The sequence below is a fragment of the Rhincodon typus genome, chromosome 8 (assembly GCF_021869965.1).
Source record: "Rhincodon typus isolate 14 chromosome 8, sRhiTyp1.1, whole genome shotgun sequence".
NCBI lineage: Eukaryota > Metazoa > Chordata > Chondrichthyes > Orectolobiformes > Rhincodontidae > Rhincodon > Rhincodon typus.
Window position 1 is genome coordinate 64203315 of NC_063339.1, and position 27725 is coordinate 64231039.

Genomic DNA, 27725 nt, shown 5'->3' on the forward strand with positions numbered 1-27725 from the left:
CCAAGAATCCCATGTACCTTTCAATCATTATCTCGACATGCCCAGCCATCTTCAATTATGTGTGCACAGCTCTCTCTGGTCCTGCACCTTCTTAGATTTGTATGTTTTACTTTCTACTGGGTCACCTCATTATTCCTGCAAAAGCTTTATAATTTCACACACCTATGCACTGAATTTCATCTGCCAATCACTGCATTGACACCACTGGACATCTCTGTAGGAGCTCTTCAGGTTAGTGTCCTTGACCTAATCATCTTCAGCTACTCCATGAATGATCTTCCCTCCAATATAAGATGAAAAGTGATGATGTTCATTAATAAATTGTGTTCAATGTCATTTAAAACTCCATGAATCAGACTGCCCGTACACAGCAACATCTGGACAGCATTCATGCCACATTCATGCCTGGCATTAACCATCACCAACAGGAAAGAATCTAATTAAATCTGCTTGACACTCAACAGCATCACTATTGCTAAATCTCCCATCACCACCATCTTGGGAGGTCACTATTGATCAGAAACTCAACTGCGGCAACTTGTAAAGATCAAGGTTTTGAATTCTGCAGTGAGTTACTCATCCCATAGCTCCGCAAAGCCTCTCCTTTATCTACAGGGCACAAGTCAGGTACATGAACACAAAGAAGGAGTTTTAAACTTGAGGCACTGTCAACCAGGAGGTAATGTCTTTCAGCACGCGCAGGGAGGATGAGTGAACAGATGCAAGTTAGGATAAGGACAGCAGAGGTTTGGATAAGCTGAAGTCAATGGAGGGTGCACGATGGAAGATCAGCCAAGGAAGTGTTGATGTATCCACTCTAGAGATATTGAGGGTAGTTCTGTCTCAATATTACAAGAAGCCATCAGAGGCACAAAGGAGGAGCAGAACATATTTATTTATAATGGTGATTTCATAATGGGGAGGTCATAACTATCAGGAGAGACTAAATAATCTGGGTTTTGTTTTCTTTCGGAAAGAGAACACTCAGAGGTCAACTGATAGAACCCTTTAAAAATTTTAAAAAGACAAAATAGAGCGGATTTAGAAAAGATGTTTCTGCTTATAAGTTAGCCATCATGTAGTCACTTCTAATTCCAAGAATGAATTGCAGAGAAACTCCTGTGACCAGAGAGATATGAGAATGTGGAGTTAACCACTACATAAACAAAGATAAAGACTAGGCCACTCAGCCCTTCAATGCTCCCTCATTCAATAGGTTTGTGGCTGATCTGATTTTAACCCCAACTCTACATTCTTACAAACCACTGATAATCTTTCATCCCTTAGGTAATTAAGAATCTATCTTCCTAAGCCTTACAACTATTTAATGATTCTCTATCCACTGTCTTTTGCAACCACTCACCATTTTAATAATTTTTTAAAAATTCTTTCTGCCAGAAAGGACAATTTCACATTTTCCCATGTTATACTCCATTTAGCAGATCCACACAGGGTCTTGGAATACATGAATGCAGCGTAGCATATGGCCCTTCAACTTGCCTCCCTTGGGCAGACAGATTTGTTCACTCAGCCTTGTTCACTCAGCCAGACTCCTGATCCCATGCCTGTCACTCTCTCGCCTCCCTCCTTCCGTCATCCTTCATGCCCCTGTTCAATGTAAGCCGACCAACACCCATTCTCAATCAGGACGTGATAAAGACAAATGCTCCCAAAGGGAACCAAACAGTGACTACTCACTTCAAAGTCTAGCCAGTACAGTACCTCACGTTCTGCACACTCCATACAGATAACTCAATTGGGAATTAATTCCAGTGAGCTGGTCATTTAATGAACATGCATAACATGCGTAAGGACTTTCTCAAACTCAGTTGTCATGAAGCTTGACCCGCCTTTAAAGTTCCCAGAGATTAATTGTAAATTTTCATCCTGCTTTGGGAACAGAGTTTTTTGCCTCTTGTACAATCCCACCCACCTTGCTTCCCACTCAAAGGAGCAACACAACACTCTGCCTAATTGCATCTTATTCGCTCTTATATGCAAAGCTGGGGATTAGTTATTTTAATCATATGCAACATTTTTAAAGATAAAGTACACAGGACCACATTACAATTGGCACGAGAGCTGTATTATTTAGAATTGATAACATGGACGATGTTGTAATCTTGTGCCAATCATAAAAGATAACATCAGTAAATTTGTCCCATCACAAGGGATAAGTGAATGCCACTGTAGTTACGCTGTTCCAAACAGAGGCTTGGCACTCCAGCACAGCACGGTGAGCTTTCCTCTTGTGTGAGAATCTAGAACTAGGGGACATGGATTGAACATAAGTAGCTTCCCACTTAAGATATGGAGAAGGATGCATTTATTCTCTTGGAGGCTATTTATTGTTTGGAATTCTCTCCCACGGACACAAATGGAAGATGGGTCATCAAAATTATACAAGGCTGAGTTAGACAGACTTTTAATTGACAAGGCAGTCAAGGATAATGGGTGCAGAGAAGAAAGTGCGGCCGAGGCTGCAATCAGATCAGCCATGATATTATTGAATAGGGAGCAGGCACAATAGGCTGAATGTCCTTCTGCTCCTATTTCCTAAGATCCTCCCGTCTTGTTTTCATTTATCAATGCATTTTTTTTTTGAGTTGTCACTTCTACAATCTGATCAGCAGAAAAACCCTCAAAATTACAAAATAAAAGGCAATATGAAATGATTTTGGTCACAGTAACATATTCTAATCCCAATCAAATCTAATTCCAACACCACCCACGGCTCTTAAATGTGAAACGCAAAACTCCACAGATGCTGGAGGGCTGAAGTAAAAACAGAAAAAACAAGTAAAACTCAGCAGTTCTGGCAGAATTTATGGAGCGAGAGTGAGAGAGAGAAAAATAGATTTAACGTTCCAAGTCCAATATGACTCCCAGCACCTATGATTGGCTCAGTTTCAACAGCCACTTATTTTCTTACATTCCTGGTTCTCGTAACCTTTTGCATAAAGTTTTCTTTTCACCTTCCCCTTTGTATTTCATGTGTTAATCCTAAATATTTACCTCCCTACTAACAGTTCAACAGTGGAAAACATTTTCTGCCTTTTAATAATTGTGAACACTTCAATTAGATTCCACCTTTAACCTTCTTAGCTCTAATGAGTACATTCTTAGATTTTCAAGTATCATCCTCACATCCTAGTATCATCAGAGAACCGTCAAGTCTGTTCCATGGCTGCGATACTTAAATCTTGAGCATGGCTGAGATTTTCCAATTTGAATGATGGCGAGTGTCATATCCACCGATGTCCAGGCAAAGTTCTCTCATGCAGTCACGCCCTTCTCCATTCATTCTCAAGGTGAGAAAAATGTGAGAGTATTTCGGTGTATCACATGGACGTGCGAGCCAGAGGTTCTCACTATGGGAAGGACATTCTGGCATTTGCCCTTCACTTGTGAGGTATTTTATTATTGTTGTTTTCATCTTGTTCCATTGCCCATGTTATCAACATTGAATAATGCCAACTGGACACTGGCTGCGAGACAGAAATTTTCCAAGGACCTATTGTGGTTGCCCCCCCGCCAACCCCAGAAGCCCAGAATATTACTTTTGTTAAAATTCATTCACAGGATGAGGGCGTTGCTGGCTAGGCCAGCATTTACCACCCATCCCTCGTTGCCCAGAGGGCAGTTAAGAGTCAACCACATTGCTGTGAGCCAAGTGTGGAAGGGTTACCCTTGTCGCCTGGCAATCATCATTGTGTGGGCAAAGGGCCTTTGAAAGAGGCAGAGCTATTGTGAATGGCCCAGGATGTAAGGGTCAGGGTGGCCTACCGGAAATCAAGTGTCAACCTGACTGTTTTCAGTCTGCTGTGGTCACGAATGATTTGAACATTAAGGGAACGGAATCTTTTTAACGTTGACAATGAATGCTGATTTATGAGAGGGTGCTCTAGATTACTATGTGGGCACTACTGATGAACCTGTGAGAAAGCAGTAGTGCCTGAGAATCCTTGCTGCCTGACTCCCTGTGTTAGTGGTGCCACGGTGATGAATTGGCGGGCTCTTCCAAAGAGATTGTCAGTGACATGACAAGTGCAGTTAGGATTTGACACCCATTAAGTGCCACAGGGGTCCCTGCTAGCTCCCTGAAATAATCCACTCACAAAGCAGTCACCTTTAGGGCTGCAAGGATGGGATTGCCACCCAGTGATAGACTGCAGGTCCCCATCCAGCAAAGGTGAAAAATGATGGTTCAGGGCATTCAAGGTCATCTTCTCGACTGGTTCTTACTCATTTCCAGACAGAGGCTCCTAAGCCTGTAGATCCTGTTTCACATGAGAGCTCTCCTTTAAGATGATGCTCTGTCGCTGCCCCGTCCACAGGAGAAGCAGCGTGGTGGACAGGGCTGTTGCTGAAGCTGCAAATGTCCCCGATGTCTTCTGTGTCAGTCCCTGTGCAGTCATATCACTCCATGGAGACCTGCTGGGTTAACCTCTACTGGGCTTCTTTGCTTTCAGCAGATCAGAGTGAGAAGGAAATGAAAGCACACACTCTTAACAAAGGGCCATTTTAGCCCTGACACAAAGCTGCAGATTATGTCCTCAGCGAGGTTAGTCTCGGTCCTGGACAAGGCCTCAACCAAGCGGCAAGTGTTCCCTGTCATTCTGTTTTGAGGTCAGCTCCTTGCCACCAGCACCACCAAAGTTTGGAAGCAAATATGACTGTTGGATTGGCCCATAGCCTGACAATAACCATCCCACACTTATTAGCCATTCCTGGCCTCATGTAAGGTGGTCCAACAAAAGTGCCAATATGACATGGTATGAAGCAAATACCAGGAGGCCACCACCACAAACACACAGGAGTCCTTTCTTGTGTGTGAGACTTCGACAGATACAATGTGAACTCTTGTAGTCACTCACACTGTGACTTGACCAATGAGGAACATGGGACTTTTATTGAATGTGCCTTACCCTACTGACTCCTCTTGACCTGAGAGATAAGCAGTTACCAATCGAACCACATGTACCCTGACTTAGTACTTCAGGAAATGAGATATGATGATGGAATGAGGCTACATCCTGAGGTGGGACTTTGAACCTGGATTCTGTGGGTCAGAGCTGGGGACACTACCACAGTACCACAAGAATTCAGTATTCCTGTTTCCCTGATGACCCTTCACCGTCACCTTATCTGTGAGCCCCTTCATGTGACCATTCATGTCCTCTTCAACATCCCAAAGCCCGTGACTATTGAGATTACCATGTTTTTGTGGACTGTTTATCTTCCCCATGATGAGCCAAAGTGAACTTGACTTATCTTGACTGACCCCCATCAAGACCAAGGCAGTGTATTTTCCAGCTTGGGGCTGCCTATATGGAACCCAATTTGCCAGTAGTTTTTCTTAACAAAGATTATAGTAGGTGACACTGAAAGCATTTTTCCAGTTACTACAAACTCAAAAGCACACAAAGAAAATATGTGGTACAATATTTTTGTTAATTATACCTTAGAATAAATAACTGCAGACTATGGCATAGTGGTAAGTTCTCAGCTGCACAAAGATACAGGATATATTCACCATTGACATTTTCTTCAATCACCAGCAGATGATAATTAGAGTTCATCAAAGGACTCCTGTGCTGATTATGTAATTGTGTGGGCCAAAAACGCTGCTCTTCAAGTGATGTTGAATCACTTTGATTATAGTTTATAAATAGAATGATGCTGCCTAATTTAACTGTAGGAGCGTCCTGGTTTGAGTTGCTTTGTTTGCAGCTTTCAAAGAAAACGCGGAACCTGAAATTAGCCTTTTGATAAGGAGGAGCAACTGTGGGAATAAAAAGCTGCAATTGTTTCTGATCAAACATCTGAGGCATGAAAACAAAGAGATAAATCTTCGTTGCCAAAGAACAAATCTTGCTTGCAGTGAGATATCTTGTCCCTGAATTAATAACATAGTTGTTCTAACCCCAGTTCAGTTAAGATACATTTATTTCCAGGGCATCAATCTGACACTGTTTTCTTGACTTCATGCCTAGGGACTGTGATGCTCATTACAAGAATGTTTTGTTTATGTCCACTATTGTCGTAACATTTCTTTTGTTACAACAGGATTTTCAACTAACTTGAAGTGTATAATTTAGGCTGATACTTCAATGTGATCATACAGAATATCTGTGGTCCATAAACTGGCATATCCCTAGTGTTGTCTGGTTTCTCCTTAAACAAGTTACAGACCAGAAATTTATGAATGAATATGCCCAGGTGTCCCACAATGCTGAAGCAGTTAAACAAATATGAACACTGTAGGTGGCAAGGTGGCTCAGTGGTCAGCACTGCTGCCTCACAGCACCAGGGATCCGGGTTCAATTCCATCTTTGGGTGACTGTGTAGAGTTTGCACGTTCTCCCTGTGTCTGCATGGGCTTCCTCTGGGTGCTCCGGTTTCCTCCCACAGTCCAAAGATATGCAGGCTAGGTGGACTGGCCATGGGAAATTGTCCATAGTGTTCAGGGATGTGTAGATTAGGTGTGTTATAGGGGGATGGGTCTGGGTGGGATGCTGTGAGGGTCAGTGTGGACTTGTTGGGCCGAAGGGCCTGTTTGCACACTGTAAGGATTCTATGATCTATCTAAAGCTGGTACCAATACAAAACAGTCCCAACTTTACTAGGAACAAAGTTACAGTAAATTTTAATACTAAACTAATCTTTAATACTACTTGGCCTCTTCAGGTTACAATACTTCCTGAGTCTCCTGTAGATTTACATAGTCACTCCCTCTGTGGCTCTGTCTTTGTGGCTGGAAAGTTGCTTTCTTCCTCTCTCTTCTGGATGGCCAGCTGGCCTCTGCTTCTATTAGTCTCCTCGGAAGGCCTCAGACAATTCCACAGATTCCAAAAGCGGTTCCAAGAGCCAGGTCTGCAGGAAAACTCTGTTTTTGTACCATTCAGATGGTTTTCTGGAATTTTGTATAGTTCTGACCAATCAAGGAGATACTCTACTGCTACTGTTAAGTTTCTTTCTGTAATAGGACCCAGTGGCTTTCTGTCTGGGCCCTCTTTTGTTTAGTGGATAAATTGTAGGGGGTGTTTGTCCAGAATAACTAAATTAGAACCTGGCTGCCATGTTTGCAGTGTGCCTGGTGTGTGGATTTTGTGATTTTAGAGTTTATTTGGCCAATGTACCCAGCATCCTTTGCTGTTTGGCCAATTTAGCAAACTATCTGTGTTTTAGCAGCCAGGAGGCTGCTACATTAGCTAGATCTAGCTTGCAGTTGGTAAAGGTCCCACCAGGTAATTTGGAGAAGACTGGGAGTTCTGCACGTGTCCTACTTAAAGGTTGGCCCTCATTTTTAAAGGTTGGCCCTCATTTCCCACCCCTTGCTCTGCACAGAACAAAGACAATCTGACAGAATTGTTTTGAATATGAACCACTTTGGAATCTCCTAAATTATGTTAATGAAACACTTCAAAATTGCACGTTTGCTTATTCTTTCTGGGTGAAAACAAACACACTATTTGCAGGGTCGTAGGTTCAAGTACCACTCCACATATTTCAGGATATAAGTTTATGCTGACATTCCAGCACAGTACCAAGGTACAGCTGTACTGATCGGATGAGATGATAAACATTACATGCCCTGTCAGGTGGATGTAAATAACTTTATGGCTCCATCATGAAGAGGAGCAAGGATTTTACCCAGGCTGATATTTATTCCATCAATCAACACCACAAAAACATATTATCTACTTGTTATCAGATTGCTGTATGTGGGAGCTTACCATGTGAGCACTGACTGCTGCATTTCCTACAGTACAACAGTGATTACACATCAAAATTACATGACTGGCTTGAAAAATCTCTGAGATGTCTGGTGGCCATGAAAGGTGCTGTATAAATGGAAGCCTTTATTCGCTTTCGAACAAGAAAGGAGCAAAGCAGTTATTGTGGAAACGCCAGAATTAATTCTGTACGCTTATATAACAACGTGGTCAAAAGGGTTTATTTTTATTGAGAAGCCTGGGGACCGTTGCTGTTATTGCTTCCTAAGAGCACACAACCTCTTCAAATGGAAGAAGGCGTAAGGGACTCCTCAGGAACTGCTACTTATCCTGTTTTCTAATAGCTCACAGTTGTGTAGGCTTTTCAAATTTTGTCTTCTGTTCAAAAAATCCATACCTGTTGACATGCATTCTTCTTAGCGCGACTCTATCAATCAGAGCTGTGGCTGGTATTTGAATGACAGACATTTGCGCCATGAAAATTAGGAACAGGTTGACTCCCTCAAAAGGACGCAGGATTCTTATTGAGATAAGGAGCATCAACAATACTGCACGATAATACCATGCTCAGGATGGCCAATCTGTCTGGGCCCTGTTGAAAAGCAAAAAATGTGATGGTTGCACAGGTAACCTTCAGTCTCCTTTGTGGAAAATATCTCTGCAGTACTTCAGAATGGCAAATAAACTGCCAAGAAGCAGCCTTAACTATTATTTAGCTGAAAAATAAAATGAAGAACTATTTTATAATTTTGTTTCCGATAAGCACCAAATTGAGATATCAAGTAAAGAATAATAAAAGTCAAGCAAGGTTTACAAGGCAATATTGTGACTGAGGATGGTCAGGCAATTCTGTAATTTTGCCTCATTTCCAATGTAATGGTCGGAGTATTGTATTCAGTTCTGCTGATTATGCTACAGAAGGAGAAAATTCAAAATTCTAATGAGCACTTGCAATCACTACTAATCAACTTTTGATTAATAATTATTTCCACCCAAAGCATTAATGTAATTCGTTCATGATTTAATTCTTTACAACACATTTGACGGTGTCTTGGGGCACAATGTGGAGAGTTTCAGCCTCTGAGGTAGAAGCTGCTGATTTGAGTCATACCCCAGGGCTTTGCAGCCAGACAAGGCGTATTCACAATCCAACCAAACAAGTTCAAATCATTTTAACATATGCAAAGGACAGGCATAACTGCAGGAAAGTTTCTGGGTCAGCCATATGATGAAATGAACACTGGAGTCTCTAACATCATAGTTAATAACACATGGCTACAATGTGCAAGCTAAAATCATATGTTGCCACTGCAATTTTGACTCCCTGAATGGACAGGAAGATATCTACACCACCAAGTTAGCTTACCAGGCTATTTTCCTGTATATTGATGTTTAACACAGACCACAGCTGCCCATTATATACCCATTGTTTTAGCTGATTATCACAACAATAATGCATCATAGAATATCACATCTATTTTAACAGCAACCAGAAACCACAATTAATGAGACATCACATTTATTAAGAAACAGAATGAAGAACATAACATCAGGAAAGCCAGTTTGTAACTATAGAAGAATTTCTTTAAAATATAATGTCTTAGGGATACCCCATAACATGTCTGGATCATTATCAGAAAAGATCTGCCCATACATATTGATTTGATCTAGGATATAATATTTTGCTCATTCAGCCAAAATGTACATCTGAGAATTGCTCAGAGTGTATGTTATAGCAGTCTAGTCATAAGATGTGACCTACCTGTCCAGTGCAATGACAGTAAAGCTGAGAACAGTGACAGAACAGAAGACTTTGTGCAAGAATTTGATAATTTTACAGAAGAGCAGGGTATAGATCCACCAGCAGCAGTGTGGACTGGCACTCAGGATGATATCGAAAGGCACACAAAAGACACTTGCACAGATTCCAGCACAGGCCAGGTTTTTGATGAAACGGTTTGTGACAGACTTGAATACTGATGCGCGGCATGTGGACCATAATACCATCAGATTTCCTGCATCAAATAAAATGGCAAACTGGTGAGAGACATGCTGGAATAAAATGCAGTAAAGGCCAAATTAAGAGACAACAAGGTGCAGGGCTGGATGAACACAGCAGGTCAAGCAGCATCATAGGAGCAGATGATGCTGCTTGACCTGCTGTGTTCATCCAACCCTGCACCTTGTTGTCTCGGACTCACCAGCATCTGCAGTTCCTACTATCTCCAAGGCCAAATTAAGTTTTGTTTTACTAGTCATAGTGTCTTTTTCACATAACCAATGTCCTTTAAAGACATGGCGTACAAAAAGAAATCACTATTTATTTTTTGGAAGTGATAACAAATTTGAATAGATAATACATAGGGAAAAATTGCCTTGAACTTATTTGCTTTCTGTATCCCATTATTCTCCCTAGCTCTCCTGGAAATACTAAGTCATGCATTATTTCAAAGACGTCAGTAGCCCTTTGCTACATCCTTTGTAGCTATTCCTTCACTGTCAATGCACATTATTGGGCTATTTGGCCATTTGCAAAGTTACAAGCATGTAACTGCATGTCTAGTTGGCTGAAAAAGTCAGCACTGGCTAACTCAATTTTTCTTTTGCATCTGAAACATTTTGTTGCATTTCTAGTCTAACTACAACCTCAGTTGAGATCAGATCTCTCAAGGTTAAAATCAATTTAAAACCGTAAGTCATGGTTTTGTATGATTCAGTTACACAACAGATGGTGTTTTAGATTGAATTATAAGGGTTGTCTGACATCTATTTGCAAAACAAATTAACATGTTGACTTTTCTGGCTATTAAAAGGCTGGTTATTATTTCTTTTGTCAGAAGCCTCAGTAGCTATTTCTTTGTTCCCATGATGAGTGCACTTTCAGATTACCCTAAGCATTTCTAATCTGCCTATAATAAAGGAATAAGGCTGAAAGGGTAGAATAACAAGATTTGAAAAATATTGAATGTAAAAGATGATTTTGTCAAAACAGACTTTAAACCTCATGAGGAATGGTACAGGATTTCAAAGAGGCTGTAGCAACTCAGCAATTCCAACCAGATTCTAGTTCCTTGAGATTCACTTCCATGTAGATTGTTGGGAACTGTTGAGCTTTTTAGATATTGATTATCTCTAATGGTGTGCCTCAATTCTAGTTGCTTGTTTTTAGAACGTTAAGTCACTCACTTAAAACCCTCAATCCCACAATCTCTGGAGGACTGGAATGAAAGTGTATACGTGTTGATGGAGCAGGAATGCTGTTGGAGTCCAGCAATGTAGATTATTCTCATCTCTGCTACAAATTGATATTTAGGTTGGAACAAGTTGTACTCAGGAAGACATTTAACCATATCTCAAACTCATTCAACTACTATCAAACCATTGCAACAATAGTACTGGGAATACAAGCAACAGGTTACTACAAACATTTTGAAGTTCTGAACCAATATTTTTACCAAACTAATTGCTTCTTTTTTATGTTGTATGATGTCAAATAATGTCTCAATAATCTACTGTATGGTAAGGAGCATAAGAGATTATTTTTTAACATGATGTAAAACATTGCCTTAAGGGGTTAACAGATCTTGGACTAATTGTCAATCACTGCTCACATGGAGCTGGAACCTGAGGGAGAAAGGTTCTTATGAAGTCTTGCAAATTCCTGCCTTGCAAGTTGTGCAAATCCTCTACAGATGTTTATTACATTATGTAAGTATGTTTTCCAGCTCTTCTGGCAAAGACCTGTGGACCCCAATTAATGGTATTAATGCAAACATGGCACCCATTGGGAATTGATTTAAAAGTATTCCTAGAGGGATTTTCATCTTGCTAAGGTTTATGAACCAGCTCCAAAGATGTTTAAAATCAAAATGCTTTGTTGGATGAGACAGAACTAAAGAACAACGTAAAAAGAATAACAAGTCCCTGGCAGCTACCAATAGCATTAATCTCATTACGACAAGTACATCACCTTAGAAATTTATATCCGCTATCTGAACCTCAGAGCAAAAATTACAGCTTTGAAATTGCCTAGCTTTGCTGACTTTTTTATGTAATTGATATGCTGCAGAGTTCAGGGATTGGTTTTATTCAGGTACTTGTTTGTAAGCTTTTTTGCTGCCTGTCACTAGCAGATGCTGATGGGTAACACATTCTGAAGAATTGATTTATGAAAATTATTCACTTTGCTGGGTTAATGATTGTGTCTGTGTTGCTGCAGGTTTATCCAGTAATAATGCATCACTGATTGCTAAAAAAATAACTTGGTCTATAGTTATACCTTAATATTTCTAATGTCAGAAGTACATCTGAATTTTTCTAGGCAACACAACTTAGCACAGGCATTAGAATTATTGGTAATACAGCCAAAAAGAAACTTGTACAAACTAAAGTGTCAAAACGCCAGCAAGAGATCATTTAGATACTGCTGTGTTTTAAAGCATTTAAAATTCTGCACATTTTTCCAAGATTGATATAAAAGAGCTCTACCGAGATGCACAGCCATTTGCAAAACTGTGTTTATCAATCCTTAAAGAAAAGTCACAATTTAATTTCAAATCAGATACAGAAAGAAATTTTCATGCTCCACAGTTGAAATGGGATTTTTTTAAACTTGTCAAAAGATCATTGAGCACAGTAACGCTGCAATAAATCTGGTTACAATTGAACCTAGTATGGAACAATGAATTATATCTCTTTCTGTTACCTGTTCCTTTACTCAGATGAAACTGATTAGGAAGTTTTTCAGTTGTGCAAGGTACACTTCACTGTCTAAGCTTTAATTGCTATCATTTGACTGATGAATTCTCAGCTAAATCTTTTTCAAAATGCACCACATACTATCAAACCTGATTTAATTTGTTCTGTGCCACCAAATCTTTTTTTCCCTCCATTGATGGGATTAGGGTGTCACTGGCTAGGCCAGCACTTATTGCCCATCAATGCCCAGAGGGCAGTTAAAAGTCAATGACACTGCTGTGGGTCTGGAGTCACATATAGGTCAGACCAAATAAGGATGGTAATTTCCCTTCCCTGAAGGACATTAGTGAATGAGATGGGTTTTTCCAACAATTGACAATGTATTCATAGTCATCCTTAGCCTCTTAATTCCAAACTTTTTTTATTGAATTTAAATTCCACCCTCTGCCATGGTGGGATTTGAACCTGGAGTCCCAGAACATCACCTGGGGTTCTGGTTTAACAGTCCAGCGATAATACCACTAAGCCATCATCTCTCCCAATCTACAAGTGGGATTGAAATATCTGCAAGTTGGTATACTTTCTCAATCAATAAATCACGGCATCAAGCAAAACTGGAGTCAATGGGAGTCAGGGGAAATTCTCTGCTGCTTAGAGTCATACCCAGCACAAACGAAGTTGTCAGACATCAGTCATCACAGTTCCAGGATATCCCTGCAGCAGTTTGAAAATTTTAAAACACTTGATCTTGAATTTTGCAGTATTTGCAATGCAATTCAACTTGTTCCTATACAGCATATTCCACTCAATACACAGGGAACTGTCTCTTTTTCTTAACATTTACAAAATGCATTCCACATCAGATGTACAACCAAGAGCAAAAACATTTCAAATTGGAAATTACAGAAAATGCAACAAACATAAAACACTATGCACAACATTGTAATGTGAAACAAAAACAGCAAGTCTAGCAGCTGGTGAAACTCAGCAAGTCTAGCAGCTTCTGTGGAGAGAAAGCAGAGTTAACCCTTCTTCACAGGACCTTTCTCTCCACAGATGCTGGCAGACCTCCTGAATTTCTCCAGCAATTTCTCGTTTGTTTCTGATTTCCAGCATCTGCCGTTCCTTGTTTTTTCTTATATGTGTTTCATTCCAAGGTGCCTTAATACACTTTAAATTCTCTTGTGTCACCATATACATTGTTTGCAAGGCACAGAGCTCAAGGGGTTCTACAGTTTGTAATACACCAACATATTGTGGCAACGCTTTGCTCTTTGCTCATCTGCCCCAACCTTCAGTGTGTCCCTCAACTAACAGTTCTGGACCTTGGAATGTGCCAGCATACAACTCTTTGCACTAGAAGGCCAGCAAGTTTTGGACAGGCCAAAGAATGTTTTTTTTTCCATTGAGTTGTGGTCCTCCAGTTTGTCTTAGTGTGCATCTCCGGAAACACAGAGTCCTGTATCACGGAGCTGCTCCTGGTGAACACCAACAAGTTCCATTACATCTCTCTCTCTCTCTAGGTGTTCTTTGCAAAGGCATTTTCCACAAGTCCCTTACGTACTCATGGAGAGACATAATCAATGTGGCATATTACTGAGGACAGTCCCTTCTACAGAATAAGTGGCAGACTAATCACCATAAATTCAGTGAATGAGGAAGCTATCACTGCTTTATGGTTTTGAATTTGCTCAATAGAAAGTAATAGTTCTTACAATATTACAGCTTCTCACCTGAGATTAAAATGCATCGAAACTTTGGAGCAGGGATTACAATCTGAACTCTAACCTAGAAACAAGAGTGTGAGTACTGAGCCAATGTTTTATCAGTCAAAACACCAACCACAACAATGTCAATAAATAACATTTAAGAAAGTAAAAACTTCATCCATCCTGTAGATTTTGAGTTGGCTTACCCAGATGAATTTAAACTCACATGAATTAATCATACTACACTAGAGATAATTACATGAGCTGCTAAACCGAAGTGAGATGGTTCAGGGTTGGAATAGTTGTTGACTTCATCTTGTGAAATATGTTATCAGTTATTTATATCATAACCTCATGTCTGTCAGAACGATCGTACACTATCATTCTGAATCTTTACGAAATAATGAGAAAATCTGTATCATAACCACAATGAGCTTATTCATAAAATCAGCTGTAATTATGGCAGAATACTCATGATTAATTAAGCTCTTTTTTCAATCTGTTGGATAATTTATCAATGCACAGTAAATTGATGCTGAAAGGCATTCAGTAAGATGCTGTACAATCCTGAGCGGTGTAGTGAGTCAGAACCCTGCAGTTTCAGTTTGAATCCATTCCAGCTACACGAGATGACATCGCTAATATGTTAAAGAGGCTCTTGTTGGCTTGATGACACATCATTGAAATGTTAACTTTGTACCTATTCCTCTCTCTTTTTCTCTCTACAGATGCTCCACCTACTGAGTGCTTTCACTGTTTTATGTTTTTATTTCAGCAGCTGTGACATTTTGCTTTTATCTCATTGACTCGAATTGTGGCAGCCACAAAATGGACAATGCAATTCAGAATTTGGAACCATTAGGAGCGATAGAAGTATGAAAGGCAGAAACATAATTCTGAAACAGTGGTTGACTTGCATTCAATAATATTGCTGGAATCCACTGTAAGAGGAGCTGATCTGTACATCCCACAGGCCCCAGTGTTAATGTAACCAAGACAATGGTTCCATTTTGCTAATTCTTCACCTTGATAAGATCAAAGTTTTGTTTGGAGATGATAAACGTTGTGTTCACTTTTTCAATTTGCAATCATTTCCCACTGAAAACCAATAGACTCAAAGGCTAAGAAATGTATACAATATTTTGGCATTAATGGACTAGGATGCTTGCTGAGGGCAGGTATCCCACAATGCAGTGTATACTTTGGGTGCCAAGACTAGTTCCATTTGGCTACTTCATCCTACTTTCACTTATTAAGAGATGCCCCTTTAATGCTGTCAACGGCCCTAATTTATGGCCTCCCTGCCTGTGTTTCAGCCTTATCACATTAACTTAAAGTAAAAAAGACTGAAGGTATATTAAAATAAATAGAAAATTCATTCATGCAGACCTGCATGTTTTATTCAACGTCTTTCTGTTGATACAGTTCTTGCCAGTGATAATGATTAAATTTAGAAGTCATGATGCAGTTTAAAGCCAGGTTAGTCTTTAAATATTTCCAGATTTGACCCTTAGTTTGAGTCCAGTGTTTCTGGTCCAGTTTCAATGTTGCCACATCTGATACCTGAGCTGGTCAATCACGAACACAATAGTAAAACACTGCAGATGATGGAAATCTGGAATAAAGTACTGGAGACTCAACAAGTCAGGCAGCATCTGTGGAGGCAGAAATGGGGTGAATGTTTCAGGCCATCATTGAGAAGACCCTGTTTTACAAGCTGCAATTGGAGCACACTGCAGCTTCTTGTTCAGTTCTCAGTCCTTGGCATTTATTCAATTATTGACTTAACCATAGCAAAGTGTCGTACTTTTCTGAGGTGAAGGCAAGGTGTGCCACAAGTCTTTCTCAGCTGCAATAGATATTGATCCCTGTGCTGTCGGCTCACTATTCTGATCTGCACAATAGCCATCTTAAGCTCACCAGTGACCTCATATTAATGCAGCATCACATTAAAGGCACCTTATTTCCATGTAATGTGCTGGAATATGGGCAGATCCAAACTTAGTCAGCTGCTGACACGTTTTACAGGCAGCACACATACTACTTATTAATTATTTAAAACAAATGGGAAAACGTCACTTTCAAGGAGCTCCTTTCATTACTGACAAAATGTCGAAGTGAAACTGTTTGCTGAGAGGCTTTGGAACTCTCTTCCTGAAAAGGTGGTGGAAGCAGACTCCTTGAATATTGTTAAGGCACAGGTAGGTAGGTTTTTGTCAGTAAGTAAAAGTAAAGTCATCGTATTCTTAGCAGACCATAGGGCTGCTCTCTCATTAGAGAGAGACGACTGGTAATTGTTTAATCTAAGGCTCACCATGCCGCAAGCAAGGGGAGAAATTGAGAAGGTAGGACCTTAATCCTAAACTCAGTCAATGCTGAGCAAAGGTGTGAAAGGTTATCAGAGGAAACAGGAACATGGATCTGAGATTACAATCAGATCAGCCATGATCATATTGAAAAGCAGATTAGGTCTCAGAGGCTAAGTGGCCTTCTCCTGCTCTTAATTAATATGCTCATTTGTTAGTCCAGTATAACCTGTACACAAAACAGCAGGATAAATCAACCTGGCCAATTACTGCCCTATCTGTCTACTCTCGATCATCAGTAAAGTGATGGAAGGTGTCATAAACAGTGCTATCAAGCAGCACCTGCTCAGCAATAACCTGCTCAGTGACGCCCAGTTTGGGTTCCGCCAGGGCCACTCAGCTCCTGACGTCATTACAGCCTTAGCTCAAACATGGCTGAACAGCTGAATTCCAGGAGCGTGATAGAATACCCTCCCACTCGCCTGATGACTGCATTCCTGAACAACACTCAAGAAGTTGGATTCCATCCAGGACAAAGTAGGCCACTCAATTGGCATCACATCCACAAACATTCACTGAATCTACCACCGAGCTCCATATCAGCAGTGTACAATGTTCCCTCTAAGCTGCAGCCGCTTCAACGTTCTGTGTACACCAACTGGTGTTCGTACCCCCATTGCAGCATTGACTTCCGATTCGGAAGTCACTGCCTCGCACGGGGCCTTGGGAGGTCCATGCAGCTGACAAGAAAATGAGGGGGAATGCTGACAGTGTGTGCCATCTCCAAGATTCACGGCAGAAATTCACCAAGACTCCTCAGACAGCAACTTCCAAACCCACGACCACTACCATCTAGAAGGACAAGAACTGCAAATACTTGGGAACACCACCACTTACAAGTCACTCACCATCCTGACTTGGAAATATATCACCAATCATTCAGCGTCACTCGATCAAACTTATGGAACTCCCTCCCTAATAGCATTACCACCTACAGTACATGGATGGCAGCAGTTCAAGAAGGCAGCTCACCACTACCTTCCCCAAGTATCTGCAGTCTTGCCCTTCTAGATGGTAGTGGTTGTGCATTTGGAAGGTGCTGTCTGAGGCGCCTTGGTGAATTTCTGCCGTGAATCTTGTAGATGGCACACACTGCCAGCATTCCCTCTCATTTTCTTGTCGGCTTCACGAGCCTCCAAGGCCCACGCAACTAGGGACAGGCTATAAATGCTGATCCAGCCAGCAATGCTCACGTCCCATGAGTGAATAAAAAAAAGTATTGACCGTATAAATTGTCCAGCTTGGACTAAATTTTAATCTTACTGTCAGTCCTTTAGTCTTAAAGGACTTCAAGGGTGTTTAATTTTTCCAATTCTTCTGTGTTTTTTTTATATGTAATTACTAGCTTGGACTGGATAACAGTAAGAGGGAGTGACATTAACATTCACTGTAGCAACAATCCACTGAAGCACTTTAAGTTAATTGCTGTTTCACTTCTGATGCTAACACATCTCCTTCACACTCTATGTTAAACAGGAGAATAAATTGCCAGCAAAAGAGACAATACAAAAATAGCACAAGATTACTGCTTTCCAGCTTTGCAAACCAAACTAAATTAAATGCAACGTCTAAATTTAGCATTTGAGTCAATACCCATGTATGATTATGACGCTCATTCTATACAAACAAGAAGCCACAAGGAAAGCTACCACTAGCCGTGACCAACACAATGTAGGAATCTAAAGCCTTCATAAAAAAGACAGCATAAAATAAGAGGTTTAAAATAAAACTGAGATGGAATATTGCAGGAGGAATAAGAATTATCCAAGTCAAAAATCCAAATCTTTCCAATAGCTGCAATCAAGGGCAGGTACTTATCTATGTCAGAATGCATGAGGGACAACAACAGCCCAAGGTTAGCATCAGTACAGAATCTTAGCCCCATGAAACAGCATCAGAGAAGCTTCTTTAACTGTGCCATCTGTTCATTACAGTCCATTAAAGGCAGAAAAGGGACAGGTTATGCAGATTCATTTAAAAGGTACCATTCCTCACACAAATCAGCATTTTTCATTGTTAGAATTGTCCAATTAGGTGACTGTAGGTAACAGGCGTAACTTTAAAAGGAGTGAACAGATGGAGCTGCAACCAGCACTACAACAGATGAAAGTGTCACACATTGACGTCAATTCCTAGTCACCATTTCCCAATTAATTCTGCTTTTCCCTGTGGGCAATGACTCTACGCAGTATCTATGAGTATCAGCATCCCTGCGCGATCTTTGATTCCAACAACAATGTGCACTTATATAGCACTTTTTACACAGAAAATATCCCAAGATCCTTTATTTTATGAAGAGAATATGATGGTCATTGTTGAAAAGTTAGAAGGAGAGTAAAAATCCAGTCAAAGAGGTTTTTAAAGATGAAGAAGATATAAAGAGACAGAAAGGCTTCGGGAAGAGGTTCTAGGGAGTATCTCAGGCGGACAAAGAGTGTGAAGCTGCTGAGTTGGCTGAACTTATGACAGGATCTACAGCAAAATGGTCTAATTTATAGCAAAGTCTATTTAAAAAGAGTCTCCTTAAATGAGACAGAACTCATGACCAAAACTGCAGAAACTAATCCTGATATAAGCCAAGTAATTTCTCCAGCAAAATGCATGAAGCAGAGGACAGTAACATAGTACATATTGAGTGTGTAAAATTAATCCCAACCATTTGCAGTCATGTGGTCTCACAGCATGATTGATGGGGGCAACATCCACTCATGGATGATCATTTGCCCAGGACTGGTAGCGTCACTAGAGGAGGCAGCAGCATCATGGTAATGTTACTGAGTGAGTAATTCACAAGTGCAATCTACTCAAGCCAGACAGATGGTGAAATCTGAATTCAATAAAAATCTGGAGTAAAAACCTAGCCTAATGCTGACTATACAACTGCTGTTGATTATTGTAAAAATCTATCTAGTTCACTAGTGCCCTTTAGGAAAGGAAATTTGCCACCCTTATCTAGTCTGACCTACATATGACTCCAGATCCACAGCAACATAGATGACTCTTGAACTGCCCTCTGGGTAATTACATTTAGGCAATAAACATTGGCCTAATAAGTGACACCCCCATCTCCTGAACAATTAAATATGGTCTCTTCTGAACTGGCATTGGGAAATGATCATGAAAGCAATTGAAATGTTCAAAAGATGTAACTCATTCACTCATCATAGAGCCAAGCACACAAACAGGAAGATACTGGGTCTATTATATCTGTGCATGAGCTACCAATTACTCCTATGCTTTCACTCTAGACTCAAAGATCTTTCTATTCCAATATATGCCAACTTCTCCTTTGATAGTTACCAGTAAATCGGCTTCCACCATCCCTTCAGGCTGTTCATTCCAGATTATAACTGCTCATTACATGTAAATAATTATCATTTTGCTCCTGCTTCTTACATAATTCATCTTATGTCTACATTGGTGTTACCAGCCCTTTTGCCAATGGAAGAAAATTCTCCTCATTCACTCTATTAAAAAAAAATTGAACACAGAGATGGCAAATTGTTAGCTCTACCAAACTTGGCCTATCTGTCACTCCAGTCCCACTGCAGGATGAATTGACATTGACAGTGTTACCCAATCTCGAACACATTTTAAAACCATCAAGAAAACTGACCTACTGGTCCTATGAAGCTTAACCAAAGAAGGGCTCACACTTTTCGGAAGAGTGTTTTAAATGCCAGGGGTATCTAACAGACATCTTACAAAGAGTTAGAATTGATTGGAAGTAAATTATATTTATGTGGAATCTTTACTGGGAAAACGCACAGCAATCAGAGTTGGCGATGACTGACAAAACGGCTAATGGTCAGATGAGGAACTAGATCAACGTGTATTACGCTATCCAATTTTTCCAACGGATCTTGTATTCATTCAGGGACAGAGTCTGGGTGGCTTCAGAGTTGGGTTAAAATCAATGGAAGGTTGATCAACAATTTATAAGGTGTCTCCTTAATTCTGGTGCAAGATCAGAGTCAACTCATATATATATATGGATTCTCTCAATCTTCCGCCGATTACAGCACATGTTCAGGAAATCCTCAGAATAAATTAGAGGGGTTAATTTTCCTTCTACCCTGATCATACGTAATGTGGTTACCAGATGCCTCCCACTATCCTGTAAACTTGGTCCATTTTGAGGAGTGGACTATGGTAGGAGATGGATGGCAGCTCCAGCAGTTTTAATGCTGTAACATTGGCAAGACAAACCATTCTCTTGGCTCAACAAAGTTACGTTATGAAAGAAAGGTCCTAACCTCTGAGGGCTGGAAGGCGGTGGGTGGCAGGTAGAAAGCAGTCAGCACAGTAGTCGTCAAGACTGAATTTGTGGCTCACTCCTGTTCCCCCTCCTAGCCATACAGAAGGAAACAGGAGTTTACATTTGGAATAATTTCAACTGGAAAACCCGGTCAGTCCAAACATGGCGAATACTGAATGGTTATTGGGAAAAAAATTAATTCTATGAACATCAAAGGGCCATGATTTGCTTCTGAAATTTGATGACAGCCTGGCTCAGAGGACATTCTACCTGCTCAGTAATACCTGGAGAAGACTGCCATAGGGACAACTGTAGCATGTATCATTATCCATCATTTTCAATGCCCTACTGTCCCATTTCTAAGTGAGCTTTCAGCCAACATCTTTTAATAGCTTCACCTTATTTTTATAATGTAAACTCTCAAACAAAAGCTTTGCATGAAAGAGAAATTTATTTATTAAATCAGTACCTGTATGGGTTTGAAGTACTTGATGACAAAATAGTTGCTGCTTTATTAATGAGTTACATCCAGGTTCAATGTTAGCCTCTTATAATAATAAATGTCATCACTTATTTCAGAAAACAAAGAAAGGCTTTATTAAGAATGTTCAAATGTGTCATTTGGAACCAAAGTGAAATTATGCACTGCACAGGTTTAAATTAAAGTTATATAAATGTAAATAAGTGGACAAGAGTCAGCTACAGATCCCTAATTAATAAAGCTTTACATTGCTATTATAATGTTAGTACATTGTGAGATCACATGGCCAATACTTAATTTTAAGATCCTCTTAGAGACAGATAACTTCTTTAAAAAAAATTGATTCACAGCTGGAAGAATGGCAAGTAAAAATTTGAGGTTTTAAGGTGTTTACTGCAAGAGGTTACCAAAATCACTGTTAGGCATTCCCTACTTTAAACTACAGAAGTGGGGGCACATACAATCTTTTAAAACTTACAATTGTAAAGTTAAGACTGGCCGTGCCTCTTATCCTTCCATCCACCCAACTGATAGATCCAGTATTATTTATTCTTTTTGAAGCTTTTGTCCCCTGCCTATGGGTAATAAACCCATCTACTAAAAACTGTTTCCCCCATATGCATATTTAGGTGTCTGACTATTAAATATTTCCCAATCATATTAGGAAACTTACAGTGGAAAAGATCATTGCTGTAGTATCATGGACCAACTTTCTGTTGTACTTATTTTCCGAAGCATTTTTCTCAAGTATTAGCTGAAGCTCCTTTGCAAATCAGAAAATGTAAAATTTTCCATGAACCAGTACCATCTTTCATTTTTTTAGAATAATACTTTTACATTTAAAAAGTATTCTTTGATATATTTGAGAGTGTTAGCTTGATGCAGCTCTTTTCATTGAACCAGAATGGGTTTTTCACAGCAATTAAATATTATACGCTAGTATCTAATCCAGCATTTGAGAGAAACCTAATTTTAAATACTCAAAAATGTTCAAACATTATACAGAACCATTTATTACAGAATTATAGAATCATTACAGTACCGAAAGTGGCCATTTAGCCTGTCATGGCTGCGCTGGCTCTCCAAAGGAAAAACACACCTCATGCCAATCCCTGTCTTTGACCTATAGCCCCGCACATTCAGTATTTTCAGATAATAATCCAATTCCCACCTGAATGCCTTAATAGAACCTACCTCCACCAGCCTCTCAGGCAGTGAATTCCAGATCTTAACCACTAGTTGCCTGAATAAATTTCTCCTTATGTCTCAATAGCTTCCTTGGCCAATTGCCCTAAAGCTGTGCCCTCCAATTTTCCATCCTTCCATCCAGTGGGAACAGTTTATCTCATTCCCTCTGCCCTGTCCTCTCATCATGATTTTGAATGCCTCGATCAAATCTGGTCTCAAACCTCTTTTCGCCAAGGAAGCTGGCTCAATTTCTCCAATCTATCTATGTCACGGAATCTCCACATCCTGGAACAATTCGCATGAATCTTTTCTGCACCCTCTCAATTGTCTTTAAACTTTTTCTAAAGTGTGGCACCAAGAACTAGACAAAGTGTTCCTGTTGAGACCAGGCCAGTGTTTTATATAAGTTTAACATAGATTCCTTACCTTTACACTCAGTGCCATAAGTCACATTCATTACATTAGTGTCTGAGTAAATTAATTAAAAGTATTCTGAAGAAGGGTCCTGACCCGAAACGTCAACTTTCCTACTCCTCTGATGCTGCCTGGCCTGCTACATTCCTCCAGCTCCATACTGCTTTATCTCTGACTCCAGCATCGGCAGTTCTTACTATCTTCAAAAGTGTATATTTTGTCTATATGTGTCCATTAGTGTATGTAGACCCTAAAGGAGCTTGATTGTCAGACCCTACTTGATGTTCCACAAACGTGTTCTGGGAACAGAATCTTATCATGGTGACTAATTAGATTTGAGGTATGGTCAGTTCTGTGGTGGTACCAGCTCCAAGTGCAATGTAAGATAGCACTAAAGATAGAAATTCATTTTGCAGTGATCAAACTTGCTGTAAAATATACATGGTTCACAAATATATTCTGAGATGTCTGGATGAGTAAATGGATGTTATTACAATGACTACACTTCAAAAAAAAAATGAAGAGCTTTGGGATGTCTTGAAAGACACTTTATAAATGCAAATCTTTCTTCAACAGTGGAAAACACCAACAGAAATTATGTTTTAAATGGCTTAGTTCAGAGAAGGCTGGTTATATCAAGAGATTTAACTGTAGATCAGTGGGCTTTGTAGCATTTCTAGGAGATTCCTATCAGCAAAAACATCGGTCTTGTCAAAATGTTAAATTCATCATCAAGCAGCAGGACATTAGGCTGCCTTTTCTGTTGATTTAACCAATTTCAGGTGAAAAGTGCTCTGAAACAAAAACAATTCAATCAAAAGAGAAACTCCAGATCGTGGAATTATTTAATTCCCTCCTTTATCTAAAATTTGAGGATCTTTGCTAATGGTTTCCGATCAATCAAGATTTTTCAAAGTAATTTTCCACCGCACAATGCCGAACTGCATTTATAAGTAGACAGTCAACCCTGGGTAACAGATTTGCAGGAGAGTTATCCCTGATGGCGTGCAAGACATCTATCTATCCTACAATCAGCACCATTAGAATTAGAATTAGAATTGGATTTATTGTCACATATACTCAAGTATAGGAATACAGGAGTACCGTGAAAAGGGTACAAAATCACGATTCACCGGTGCCACCAGAACCATAATTAAATAAAACAACAAACCACAACAATTTTAAAAAAACAGCAGAAATGAAAGAAAAAGAGCCAAAAAGAAAGAAGAAAACATGATCAAATCATACAGCTTATCTGGCCATTAGCTCATTGCTGCTCCATTGAGCTTGCTGTATACAAATTGGTTGCTGTATTTTCAACATCATAATTCAAATCATATTTCATTGGCTGTCAAATCTTTAGGATGTTCTGATTTCATAAACTGAAGCTTTAAAATGAAAACTCTTCTTTCTACATAGAATACTCCTGTTTTGTTACTATTCTGGTCTAATCTACTCTACACACTTGAACGGAGCAATTATGATTAGGGTTAATTTTGAAATATCACACACTGCATGGTTAATCAAGGAACGAAGAAAAATGTAACATCCACATATAAAAGAATAATAAAAACTGAAAGAACTGCAGATGCTTTAATCAGGAACAGAAACAGAAATTGCTGGAAAAGCTCAGCAGGTCTGGCAGCATCTGTGGAGAGAAATCAGAGTTAACGTTTCATGCCGAGTGACCCTTCCTCAGAATCGGTAATCTTCCTCACTAAGACTGGGCAATTCAGATTCCATAATGAACCCTGGCATGAAATGCTTTATTTTTGCAGTTTGGTTAACGAGAAATTTATTTCCTGAACATATTCACAAAATATAAACAAAGCCATGCCTTTGAAAGTTTTGGAAGACCTTATCATAATCAGTGAAAATAATGATTCAACTCTCTCTTTCCAGCAATATCTTTCTCTCCACAGATGCTGCCAGATCTGCTGAGCTTTTCCAGCAATTTCTGTTTTCGTACAAAAGAATAATGTTTGTTTTTTTCAAGCGTCCACACTGTAAACGAATCTACTTCATTTAATGTAAGATGCTTTGAAAGACGCTATATAAATGCAAGTTTTAACTAACATTAAAACGGGCGGGGAGTGAGGAAATGAATTGAACAGGGCAACAGCGAATGCGGGAGCAATAAATCAGCCTTGATCTTATTGAATGGCACAGCAGGTTCCAGGGGCCGAGTGGCCTAATCTTGCTCCTAATTCATAAGTAACTTGCATTTTCTAGCAGTAACTGCGCCTTTCTACGTGAGAAGACTGCTGACTGTAAATGGGGAGGTGTGATGGAGGTGGGAAGGAGGGAGGGTTAAACCCAGCAGTCCTGTGGGCAGGAGATTGTCCTGCGCCGTTTGCTGCTGAAATCAAACACCTTGACAAGAGGTTAGTTTGAAGGGTGGGGTGGGGTTGATCTTCTGGATTGACTGTAGTACCTGCCGCCGACCTACAGCCGACAATTTCTGTGCAACTGAACAGTCTGTGCAACCATCCGAAAGCGCGCAGACACGAGGGAGCAGCAACATCTACACGTATCACAAGCGGTCAGTTTTTCAAGGAGGGAGATACAGGCGTACACTGGCAACTCCCAGAGATTCAACATCTTTAATTAACGCGTGCATTTCTCCGTAAGGTCCACCCTTCACCATCTACCAAACCCATGCATTGCACGTTTAATTGTGGGGGGGGGGGGTACTGGAGAAAAAAAGCAAACAAAATGCCATTCAACGTGTAATTTACAGCAGTAAACGCATGGAGTGGAGCCGCCGCTGTGTCACTTTGCTGGCTAACACCATGTGTAGCTGGGTGCTGTGTCAGCAGATGTGCAAGGCAGAGGCCACTTACCCAGGACGGAGCCGATGAAGATGAGGATTTGCACCCAGGTTGTGAAGTCTCGGTAGCTCTGTTCCTCGCTTTCCTGCTGCAAGCTGGCAGAGGACTCGCTCCCTGCCACGGTGCTGCCGAAACTGAGGTTGCTGAGCTCGGCTACCCTGGTGTCTGAGCTCCAGCTCACAGGGGAGCTCCCGTTCTGCTCCATGGTCCTTGTGTGATATGCTCCACTTCACCCCCACCCAAACATCTTGCAAAGGGGGCGGGGGCACCAAAACAAAGTGACTTCTCTCTCTCCCCCCCCCCCCCCCCCCACAGCGCCACCAAAAAAAATCTAATATCCCTCCCTCTTTTATTAGAGAGATGAACAGATTCTAAAGCAGTGTCTAATAGTTCCCAATTTTCAGCTCCAGTCTTTGTAGATCCCGCCCCCCTCCCAAACTGGTTACTGTACTATCCACAAGATCACTGCACAGGCTGGAATTAAATTCGTCAGAAATCAGTTGCCTGGTGACGACAGTGTAAAGAGAGAGAGAGAAAAAAAGAAGCTGCCTTCATTTCACCCACTCCATCCCGCTCCTTTCCCTCCTGCTGCACCTTTCCCTCTGTAGGTTAGCCCACCTCCAGCCTTTTTTCCATGGATTCTCCCTTCGCCCACGGTGAAGATCTCCTCCCAATGATCTCCCCATGCTGTTCCTACAGGGGTTCCCCTGCTCGCCAGATCAGCACGGATTTATTTGACTGCATTAATGGATTACGTCGACAGCAAAGAAAAACAGCTTCTCGTCTCCAGTGACTCTCTGTTCAAAAGCACGGTTTTTTTTTCAAAGCAAAATGTGGACAATTTTAAGAAAACCTAGCAGCAAAAAATTTCTGAAGAAGGGTCTCGACCCGAAACGTCAGCTTTCCTGCTCCTCTGATGCTGCTTGGCCTGCTGTATTCATCCAGCTCTACACCGTGTTATAGCAAAAAAATTGGCTTCTTTTATGAAAGAGGCGTTGTCTCCGTCTAATTTTATTCACAAAACACCAGCCCAAATAACACCATCACAATTCATCATCAGATCAAAAAGGGACGCTGTTCAGACTCCAAACCCCAGGGGCACTATTTTATCCAAGAAAGGAAGTATTCGAACATTCACCTAGATTTATTGGGTTTTTATTACAGAATCTGTTCAGTCTTGGAGAGACATTCTCATCATTACCTGCAATATCTTATACATGCAGTTACGGACATTACATCAATGGATTCTCCTTGAAGAAATATCTAGAGAAAAATAAAGTCTAATCGTTAAACAGATATGTGTGCAAATTTAACATTTCTGTTAGTTTCTGTAGAATATATTTATACTGTTTGCATAGATTCAGTCCTCGTGAAATCAAGAATCAGCAATATTTATGGGTCTGTGCTATATTCTAGCTGAAAGCTGTAGATCTAGGTTTCAAAATTAGCCACTCCTCCAGCTAAACTATTGAAGTATAACACTGGCACCTACCCACTGATGCAGGAGAAACCCAATCCGGTCAATCACTGTCTTATGAGTCTACTCTTGGTTATCAGCAAAGTGATTAAAGGAATCATGGAAAGTGCATTGGTGGCAGTAGCCAATGCTCACTTTGGGTTCCGTCAGATCCATTAGACTTCAGACCTCATTGCAATCTTGATCCAAACGTGGACACAAGGTGAATGCCTAATGTGAAGCCAAGGCACCCTAATAAAACAAGTCAACAGCCATAAGGTGGAAACTTCACACAGTGCTTGGGAGTCATACCTAGCACAATGGAAGAAGTTTGTATCTGAGGTCAAACACCTCAGCTCCTTGACATCTCTTGACTCAGGGCAGTGTCCTGGGCCTAATCGTCTTCAGCTACTTCACCAGTGACTTTTCCTCTGAGATAGGGTCAGAATGGAGATGTTTACTGATGATTTCAGTGTTCAGTTCCCATTCACAACTTCTAAATATCAAAGCTGCTCATGCCTGCATGAATCAAGGCTTGGCATACATCCAACCTTTGATTGGTAAGTGACAAGTAAAATGCATGCA

The 27725-nt window shown here is 40.4% G+C and overlaps 1 protein-coding gene across 1 annotated transcript in view; it reads right to left on the minus strand.

Moving 5' to 3' along the window:
• gpr176 (G protein-coupled receptor 176) overlaps nucleotides 1–25889 on the minus strand; it is a 35401-nt gene extending 9512 nt beyond the window's left edge. Inside the window, exons 1-2 of the mRNA XM_020534872.2 lie at nucleotides 25697–25889; nucleotides 9502–9754 (exon numbers count right to left, since the gene is read on the minus strand). Of these exons, the coding sequence (XP_020390461.1) occupies nucleotides 9502–9754; nucleotides 25697–25889 (446 nt within the window). The remainder of the gene's footprint in view (nucleotides 1–9501; nucleotides 9755–25696) is intronic.
• Between the last annotated feature and the right edge of the window lie 1836 nt (nucleotides 25890–27725).